This window comes from Colobus angolensis, unplaced genomic scaffold (genome assembly GCF_000951035.1).
Source record: "Colobus angolensis palliatus isolate OR3802 unplaced genomic scaffold, Cang.pa_1.0 Scaffold300, whole genome shotgun sequence".
Taxonomy (NCBI): Eukaryota; Metazoa; Chordata; class Mammalia; order Primates; family Cercopithecidae; genus Colobus; species Colobus angolensis.
The window spans coordinates 108269-118853 of NW_012116267.1; the positions used below are offsets into that span (position 1 = coordinate 108269).

The window sequence follows — 10585 nt, forward strand, 5'->3', positions numbered from 1 at the left end:
AAAAAAAAAAAAAAAAGATTTACTAAGTACAAACTTCATGGAAGGCACTTGTCCTAATTAATTTCCAATTTCTGATTATGTTGTAAGAATGAGTATGAACACAAGAACAAAAGAATCAAAGCTAGACTATGATAAATCTTGGTTAAGTGGCAATAAATACCTCTCTTCAGAAAATTACAAGTAAATACAAAGAAATTCCAAGTAAATGCTAAAGCTGAATTTACCTGTCACAGCTCAGAGTAGCAACATATTGACCCAAAGGGTCCCAGGTTACTCCTTGGACATAACTTTTATGTTCATTAAAAATGGATATCTTTTGTCCTACAAAAACACACACCGAAACAGCATTATCAAAACCTATTTGCGCCCAAATAGTATAAACTACGACTTAAATATCATTCCCTTTACCATGCATCACTCAGCAGGCAGTAAGTGAGAGACTCCGCACTGAACCCTGTGTCAGGCTCTGGGGCCACAGAGATGACTTCATGCAGTCCCCACCCTCAGGGAGCTCACAGATCAGACAGACCCATCAACAGGCAAGCATCACGCACGTGGACCCGGGGAGGGGAGCTGACAGCACAGGGCAGAGGGTCTGAGAAGATCTAAGTTCAGCTCCCCAGGTCAGGCAGGATGAAGAGGAGATGAAGGGTGGAAGAAGGTATCGTCAGGGAATCCCCGGGTTAAGACCGCTTAGTGAAGAGAATATGGAGCAGTGAGAGGCAGCTGAGAACTGCTAATGGGCACACAGGAGGGCCAAGAACAGAAGATAAGGAGGAAACAAGAAGTGTTCCAGAGACCTTGTGTGTAAGGAAAAGGCTGTGGGTATTCGAGCTGAGGAGTCACCTGTATTTTAAAGGTGAAACAGGTTTAGAAGATGACAAAGAGGGTTGCTAGTTAGGAGGTGATAGAGTAGACCAAGAGAGAGATGAGGAGGGCCCAGAGCAATGTGAACAGGGCTGAAAAAGGGACTTTGGGGAAAATATTTAGCACACAGAGATTGCCTGCATAAAAAGACAAGGGAGTTACGAAAAGACAAGGGAGTTATGAAGTCTTGGCCATTCCCTTTTGTTTTTCTTTTCTTTTTTGAAACAGGGTCTGGTTCTGTTGCTCAGGCTGGAGTGCGGTGGCGCCATCAGAGTTCATGGCAGCCTCAACTTCCCAGACTCAAGAGACTCAGCAGCCCTAGTAGCTGGGACTATAGGCATGTACTACCACATCCAGCTAATTTTTGCATTTTTTTTGGTCGAGAGAGGTTTTTGCCATGTTGCCCATGCTGGTCTTAACTCCTAGGCTTCAGCAGTCCTCCCAAAGTGCTGGGATTATAGGCGTGAGCCACTGTGCCTGACAAGTCATTCTTTTTTTTTTGAGGTTTTTGGTGAGGTTCAGTAACAACCCATCACACTTACAGTAAAACCTAAAATCCTGGCTCACGCCTGTAATCCCAGCACTTTGGGAGGCTGACGCAGGCAGATCACTTGAAGTCAGGAGTTCGAGACCAGCCTGGCCAACATGGGGAAACCCCATTTCTACCAAAAACACAAAAATTAGCTGGGGTGTTGGGGGCGCCTGTAATCCCAGCTACTTTGAGGGCTGAGGCAGGAGAATTGTTGAACCTGGGCGGCGGAGGTTGCAGTGAGCCGAGATCGCACCACTGCACTCCAGCCTGGGCGACTAAGGGAGACTCCATCTCAAAAAAAAAAAAAAAAAGAAATAAAGAGCCAAAAAGACAGTTGATTGTAGATGGTTTCATAATGAAGGATGGAGGATGGCTTGGCTGGACAGCATGGAACTAAAAAGAGCAACAATTTTTATAGACTGAATGAGAACTGGGCTGACACACTGCTGTAGGGGCAGCCAGTAACAACTGCCCTACCCAGGAACTTGAGTTGTAGAATTGGCAGGAAGAGGTTTGGGAGAAAACAAAGTTTGAGTAAAGGATGGCGGGAGATAAAAATGGTTAGGAGTTAGCCACTACTTGCTTTTGGCATTTCACAGCTATTTTTACACCACTATAACTTTTCACAGGTCCACTGTCTCCCCAACTAGAGAACAGAATGTCCCTGGCTTTCCTTGATCTTCTAAAATGGAAACCTGATCCCACCTACCCCATCAACTAGCATGCAATGCCCTATAAATTATAAGTGACTTGTTAATCTTTCCGAGATCCTAACCTCCATAAAGGCAGGGCTTGGGCCTGTCATCTTATCTGTTGGCCCCACCATGTGGGATTTGCCTGGCCTCAGTATCAGTAACTTGCAGCACCACTACTAAGCCTCTTACCCTCTGACAATCCATGGCATATGGTACTAAACCCTATCCTGCTGAGCCAACCACCTACTCTAGTTCACTAAAACAATTTTTTGTGTTGCTTTTAAAGTTAAAGCAAGTAGGCCGGGTGTGGTGGCTCATGCCTGTAATCCCAGCACTTTGGGAGGCCGAGGCAGGTAGATCACCTGAGGTCAGGAGATGGAGACCAGACTGGCCAATGGTGAAACCCCGTCTCTATTAATGATACAAAAATTAGCCGGGCCTGGGGACAGACACCCGTAGTCCCAGCTACTCGGGATGCTGAGGCAGGAGAATTACTTGAACCCAGGAGGTGGAGGTTTCAGTGAGCCAAGATTGTGCCACTGCACTCCAGCCTGGACAACAAGAGCAAAACTCTGTTTCCAAAAAAATTAAAATAAAAAATAAAGTTAAGGCAAGTTAGGCCCAGGGGCGGTGGGTCATGCCTGTAATCCCAGCACTTTGGGAGGCTGACGCAGGCAGATCACCTGAGGTTCGGAGTTTGAGACCAGCCGGGCCAACATGATGAAACCCTGCCTCTACTAAAAATACAAAAATTAGCTGGGTGTGGTGGTACGCGTCTGTAGTCCCAGCTACTTGGGAGACTGAGGCAGGAGGATCGCTTGAACCTAGTAAGTGGAGGCTGCAGTGAACCGAGATCATACCACTGCACTCCAGCCTGGGCGGCAAAGCGAGACCCTGCCTCAAAAAAAAAAAAAAAAAAGTTAAAGCAAGTTAGGCTTTTAGGCTTTTACAGACACTTAGAATATTTCTTCCTGCTAATAACAAAAACATATCATTTACCTTTATTGACATCCCATATGATGGCTGTGTTATCCACAGAGGCAGAAGCCATTAAATTCCCGTCAGTTGCCCAGCAAATATCATACACATCTTCTAAGTGGCCCCTAGAATCCAAAAACAAAGAGGAAAAAAGCAATTACTCCCCAGGTATAGCAGCTTACAACTGTAATCCCAGCACTTTGGGAGGCCGAGCTAGGCAGACTGCCTGTGGTCAGGAATTCAGGGCCAGCCTGGCTAACATGGTAAAACCCCATCTCTACTCCAAATACAAAAATCAGCCAGGTGTGGTGGCTCACGCCTGTAATCCCAGCACTTTGGGAGGCCGAGGCAGGGGAATCACTTGAACCTCGGAGGCAGAGATTGCAGTGAGCTGAGATTGTGCCACTACACTCCAGCCTGGCGATAGAGTGAGACTCTGTCTCCAAAAAAAAAAAAAAAATAGCCAAAAAAAAAGCCAGGCATGGTGGCGCACACCCGTAGTAGTCCCTGCTACTTGGGGGCTAAGGCAGGAGAATCCCCTGAAACCAGGAGGTGGAGACTGCAGTGAGCCGAGAGCATGCCACTGCACTCCAGCCCACACGACAGAGTGAGACTCCATCTAAAAAACAAAACAAAACAAAACAAGAAGCAATTATTAACTCAAAAAAGGACAAGTTATCAAAAATATAAGGGCAAGCTCCAGAACTATGCATAAAATGAGATTCCAAAATTTCCACTGGCACTATATTAGCTATAAAAAACTACTTTCAAGGATCACTATATCTCGCCAGGCGTGGTGGCTCACGCCTGTAATCCCAGCACTTTGGGAGGCCGAGCTAGGCAGACTGCCTGTGGTCAGGAATTCAGGGCCAGCCTGGCTAATATGGTAAAACCCCATCTCTACTCCAAATACAAAAATCAGCCAGGTGTGGTGGCTCACGCCTGTAATCCCAGCAGTTTGGGAAGATGAGGTGGGTGGATCACTTGAGGTCAGGAGTTTGAGACCAGCCTGAGCAACAAGAGCGAAACTCCATCTTAAAAAAACAAAAAGAAAGGATAGCTGTATTTTTAAAATTGAATCCTTTTTACTGAGAAAAATTCATAGGAGAAACTAAGAAAATACATTTTAATTATGCTTTCATCCTTTAAAACTATTGTCTTAGGACTGTTTCACATAAATAAAACTTCTAAATTAGACCAGCCTGGGCAACATAGTGAGACCCCGTCTCTACAAAATATGTAAAAATTAGCAGGGTGTGGTGGCATGTGCCTGTAGTCCCAGCTGTTTGGGAGGTGAGAGGATCACTTGAGCCCGGGAAGTCAAGGCTGCAGGGTACTGTGATCACAGTACAGCACTCCAGCCTGGGTGACAATGAGACCCTATCTCAAAAGAAACACACCAAAAAAAAAGTCAAAATGTATATTCCATTTAATGCACTTGGCGTAAAGAGAGATCACTGCCAGGGTCCCTCCCAAGTTACCGCAGAGTCTTCACAACTGTCCAGTTCTCCTTGTTCAGCTGGGCCTCGTCCTCATCCTGAAAAGCGATCTGCTCCGGCTCCTTGTTATCATTCACCTTCCACAACAGGATGACGGCATCTGCGGGGTGATTCAATTACAGTGATCCACGCTTCACCCACACTCCTTCACGTCAGGATTTTTATTTATTTATGTATTTATTTTTGAGACGGAGCCTCGCTCTGTCGCCCAGGCTGGAGTGCAGTGGCGCGATCTTGGCTCACTGCAACCTCCGCCTCCCGGGACCATCCTGGATAACTGTCTCTACTAAAAATACAAAAAAATGAGCCACACATCAGGATGATCAGGGTATTAAAACAACATTTATGTTCTTCAGTGGACATTATGGCCACGATGATTTACTTCCAAGCATTTCAACAGGGAAAGTAGGTTTGCCTTCTCAGCAAAAACTCCAAAATCAAATTCATAATAGATCAGAGCTATACAAAATCACCTTAAACAGAAGGGTCCCTAGGCCAGCAAAATGCCACTGCAAAACGACACTGGCTACATTAACAAAACTGAAGGCATAATCTATAAATAGCTGAACAGAAAAACAAAACAGCAAAGAACCCCTAGTGCAGCGGTTGGCTAATGTTCCTGCTGAGAAACCTTCAGCAAGTCACTTAGCATCTTGATGTCTCAGTTTCCTCACCTGTAAATGGGGATAATAGGCAGGGTGGGGTGGCTCACGCCTGTAATGCCAGCACTTTGGGAGGCTGAGACGGAAGGGTTGTTTTAGCCCAGGAGCTCAAGACCAGCCTGGGCAAGACAGCAAGACCTTGTCTCTACTAAAAACCAAAAACATTAGCCAGGTGTGGCGGCACACACCTGTAGTCCCACTACACAGGAGGCTGAGGTGGGAGGATCACTTGAGTCCGGGAGGTAGAGGCTGCAGTGAGTTCTGATCTTGCCACTGCACTCTAGCCTGAGTGACACAGCAAAACCATGTCTCAAAAATGGGGAAAACAATGTATCTACCTCACAGGCTGTTCTGAGGATTAAATTGGTCAATGTGTATAACACACTTACAACACAATGGCTGGCAGATAGTAAGCCCCATGGAAGTGTCAGCTATTAATATCATTATAGACATATCAGGTACTTTAGCCTGAGGTCACCCATTATCTGAGTCCGATGACTCCCCACATTCTGACTCCACGATTACCACATAACCTTCTGACCATCCCTTGGTTTCCTTTAGAAATGTGCACAGCAGGAGAGTGAATGAATGAGGTTGTGAGGACATGCGCATTCCCATTCTTTTTTTTTTTTTTTTTGAGATGGAGTTTCACGCTTGTTGCCCAGGCTGGAGTGCAATGGCACAATCTCAGCTCACCGCCCCATTCGCCTCCCAGGTTCAAGCGATTCTCCTGTCTCAGCCTCCTGAATAGCTGGGACTACAGGCATGTACCACCACACCCAGCTAATTTTGTATTTTTAGTAGAGACAAGGTTTCTCCATGTTGGTCAGGCTGGTCTCGAACTTCTGACCTCAGGTGATCTGCCCACCTCAGCCTCCCAAAGTGCTGGGATTATAGGCGTGAGCCACCGCACCCAGCCTGCATTCCCATGCTAAGTTAACTGGAATCCTGATTACACACATTAGTCTGGGAGCCTGGTTAAGACGCCATTGGCCCTGATGGATGAGCACTCTCCGCGTGCTGACAACAGCAGGTTTCTGGGCCTCCAAGGCCAAGGCACTTTGGAAAATGGGGACTGCCATGTGCAACCTCAGGGCAGACAGCAGGCAGCCACCCCTAGGTGATGCTCCTGCTCCCCACCTTTCCCTCTACAAATCAGCGTGCATGCGCGCACGCGCATACACATACACACACACCCTGTCATGTGCTCTGGGCATCATGGCACTGAACTCAACCAGGTCTCTTTTCCTCCTTCTGCAAAAATAAAACTTTAGATTTCTGTTTTATTTTGTAATAGTTTCTAGATTGTTTTAAAGTATAGTAAAAAGGAAGGTTTACTTTTTGTTTTTTTTTTGAGACAGAGTCTCATTCTGTTGCCCAGGCTGGAGTGCAATGATCCTATCTTGGCTCAGTGCAACCTCCACCTCCCAGGTTCCAGCAATTCTCCACCTCAGCATCCCGGGTAGCTAGGATTATAGGAGTGCACCACCATGCCCAGCTAATTTTTGTATTTTTAGTACAGACAAGGTCTCACTATATTGGCCAGGCTGGTCTCGAACTCCTGACCCCAGTGATCCACATGCCTTGGTCTCCCAAAGTGCTGGGATTACAACAAGTGTGAGCGACCGCACCCAGCCTGGTTTACTTTTTCCATATAGTTTTATCCCATTTAAGCACAGGCAGAAAACAAGAATCAATCTATTCCCAAAAACAAGTAAGCACAAATCACAAGGCCATTCATTAACGACACTCCCAGTATGCTCCCTCCCCAGCACCCTCCAGCAGCCCGGCACTGCAGACACCAGGACTCCAAAGCAGCATCAGGCACAGCAGGGAATGGGAGAAAACACATGGATGTCAGACCAGAGGAGCTGCCAAGCTGGGTACTGATGTGGGATCTTATCCCGACGGGCACTGCTGGAGCGTTTCAGAGGCTACTATGGGTATTACAACAAGTATGTCACTGTGAGGAAAGGGAGCATCGCGGGGCTTTCCACAGTGCTGGCAGCTTATGTGCTTTTCAGCTACTACTTTTCTTACAAGGAGATCAAACACGAGCAGCTACTCAGAGCCCATTGAAGAGGGGCCAGTGGGAGGGCATGCTGCGCTTCCGAGCATGGCACCCCTCCATGAGGAACTTGGCCATTGCTGAATTCTTTCATATCCCACTTTAGAATTCATGCCCAAATAGCCCAGGCACAGTGGCTCACGCCTGTAATCCTAGCGCTTTGGGAAGCCAAGGCAGGCAGATTGCCTGAGCTCAGGAGTTCAAGACCAGCCTGGCCGACATGGCAAAACCCCATCTCTACTAAAAATACAAAAATAAGCCAGGGGTGGTGGCGGGCGCCTGTAATCCCAGCTACTTGGGAGGCTGAGGCAGGAGAATCGCTTGAACCCGGGAGGCGGAGGTTTCAGTAAGCCAAGATCGTGGCACTGCACTCTATCCTGGGTGACAGAGTGAGACTCTCTCAAAAAAAAAAATAAAAAATAAAAAATAAAAACCCAAATAAAAGATGACTGGTTAAAAAAAAAACTCCCAAAGCCAATTAATTAATAACACAGTCCTAAAGCCAATTAATTAATTATACAGAGACAATGAAGTGACTCTGATCACCACAGATATTAAACTAACAATCAAACAAAACCAGAACAGCCGCCGCCTTGCTTGGGATGTGATGGAAAGGTAAGTGCCTCTCCATCTTGTCTCGGAACAGCCCAGTGGGAGCTAGCAGGAAAGCAGCTGTTTTCAAACAGGTGTTCCCGGTGTCATCTTGCTGTCCTCCCTCTCCAACTCTACCGCACTCCCTAGAACATTATTTTACTGAACTACCGAAATGACAGATTGAGAAGGTCGGCCATATCTGAAATAAAAAGCATATCCAGGCCAGGCGCGGTGGCTCATGCCTGTAATCCCAGCAATTTGGGAGGCCGAGGCAGGTGCATCACCTGAGGTCAGGAGTTCGAGGTCAGCCTGGCCAACATGATGAAACCCCATCTCTACTAAAAAAAAAAAAAAAATTAGCCGGGCGTGGTGGCAGGTGCCTATAATCTCAGCTACTTGAGAGGCTGAGATAGGGAGAACTGCTTGAACCCGGGAGGCGGAGGTTGCAGTGAGTCGAGATTGTGCCACTGCACTCCAGCCTGGGGAATAAGAGCGACACTCTATCCCACCCCCCTAAAAAAGCATATTCAGCTCAAATCTCACTATCTGACAGGAGACACACAGGTATCTATCTGGTTCCTAAAGAATCTCTGAAGAACAGCAATACTCACCATCTCCTCCCGATGCTAAAATTTCCCCAGTTGGAGAAAAACGCACGACATTGACGGCTTTGGTATGACGAGCAAGATTGGACAAAAATTCCACGATGGCTTTTCCATCTGGTCCCTTTTCTACCTTCCAGATCTGTTGATACCAAAACATTCATTTGAAAAACATAGAATGGCCACATATTATACTGTTTGTATTAAAACAATACTATGGGCTGGGTGCGGTGGCTCACAACTGTAATCCTAGCAGTTTAGGAGGCCAAGGTGGGTAAATCACTTGAGGCCAGGAGTTCAAGACCAGCCTGGAAACATAGTGAGACCTGGTCTCTACAGAAAATTTAAAAAATTAGCCAAGTGTGATGGCACATGCCTGTAGTTCCAGTTACCCGGGAGGCTGAGGTGGGAGGATCACTTGAGCCCTGGGGGTCAGGGCTGCAGTGAGCCAATATCAGGCCACTGCACTCCAGCCTGGGCGACACAGTAAGACCCTGTCTCCAAAAAAAAACAACAAAAAAAATACTATGCTTATTTTCAGAAAGAAATCCCTATCTAAAACATAAATGTCTACGGTTCCGCCTTCCTTCTAGAGCAACTTGTTACCCAATAGGAACCAGGATCAGAATCCCAAAACAATGAACGTCCAGTTACAATAATCTAGGAAAAATGAATCAAATAAGAAAGCAGAGCCGGGCATGGTGGCTCAGGCCTGTAATCCCAGCACTTTGGGAGACCAAGGTGGGTGGATCACCTGAGGTCAGGAGTTCGAGCCCAGCCTGGCCAACATGGTGAAATCCCGTCTCTACTTTATACAAAAATTAGCCGGGTGTGGTGATGAGTGGCTGTAGTCCCAGTTACCTGGCAGGCTGAGGCAGGAGAATAGCTTGAACCTGGGAGGCAGAGGTTGCAGTAAGTCAAGATTGCACCACTGCACCCTGGCCTGGGCAACAGAGCGAGACTCCATCTCAAAAAAAAAAAAAAAAGCAGCTCTCTTTTTCATTGTTCACCACAGGCCCTGGCAATTTAGCATTCTGGGCTAGATGACAAAGCAGTTTGAATTTGTTGACATATGTTCATTCATTCATTCATTTACTTAAGAGAAGGGTCTGGCTCTGTCACCCAGGCTGGAGTGCAGTGGTGTGATCGTTGCTCGCTTCAAACTTCAAGGCTCAAGCGATCCTCTCACCTCAACCTCCCAAGTAGCTGGCCCTACAGCTGCACACCGCCACGTCCTGCTACTTTTTCATTTCTGGCTATGTTGCCCAGGCTAGTCTCGAACTCCTGGACTTAAGTGATCCTCTTACCTCAGCCTCCCAAAGCACTGCAATTGCAGGCGTGAGCCACCGCGCCCAGCTGACACTGATTTTAAATAAAAGAATGAAAACTATTGCTTCAAGCAGTGTTCCCAGATGGCTATCTCTGCCCCAGTTTACCCTGACAGCGGTGTCCACGCCCGCAGACGCCAGTCTGTGGATCCTCCCGGCCGCCCCACGCTGGAAGTCCAGGCTGTACACGGGCTCCTTGTTGTGCCAGGCTATTTCACAAGTGATGACTTTCATCCTTCTGAGTCTTGAAGGGGCAAAACGTTTCTCGGGTACCGTTCTACTTCAAGACAGAGGAAAGCTGCAAAATGCTGGTGATGGATTAAACAACAGTGTTAGCAGCAGCGAAGGGTTACTGAGCGCTCAATAGGGCAGGAGCCATTTAAAATGCACACTGCATTGGGAAAGGATGTTAACGTTGCCATCTGACAAGAACACCTTGCTAGCTCCACCTAAAATGCTTCGCTGGGTCCTGACATCCACAAGTTTATGATACGCCGCTACGTCCAGAAAAGCAAAACCAAACATTCAGGTGGAGGCTACCTAGGGGCCCCGGCCATCTGCATGGCCTGTCCCCGCTTAGTAGGGTCTAGGGGCGCGCCCTGAGAGCCCAGCTAGGGGCCCGCCCCGGGAGGGGCCTCCCGGAAGAGGGGGGCAAACGGGGTAGGGGACCGGGGCGGCGGGGCGAGAGCAGAACTTCGCCTTTCCCAGGCACCTGGCGCTGGGCCCGGGAAGCTGGGACGGAGGCCGCCGGGAGGAGGCC

General features: G+C 47.6%; 1 protein-coding gene across 1 annotated transcript in view; it reads right to left on the reverse strand.

The window, feature by feature from the left end:
- CHAF1B (chromatin assembly factor 1, subunit B (p60)) overlaps positions 1–10142 on the reverse strand; it is a 29479-nt gene extending 19337 nt beyond the window's left edge. The window contains exons 1-5 of the mRNA XM_011950052.1: positions 9934–10142; positions 8507–8639; positions 4554–4671; positions 3094–3197; positions 225–321 (exon numbers count right to left, since the gene is read on the reverse strand). Of these exons, the coding sequence (XP_011805442.1) occupies positions 225–321; positions 3094–3197; positions 4554–4671; positions 8507–8639; positions 9934–10059 (578 nt within the window). The 5' untranslated portion in view covers positions 10060–10142. The remainder of the gene's footprint in view (positions 1–224; positions 322–3093; positions 3198–4553; positions 4672–8506; positions 8640–9933) is intronic.
- Between the last annotated feature and the right edge of the window lie 443 nt (positions 10143–10585).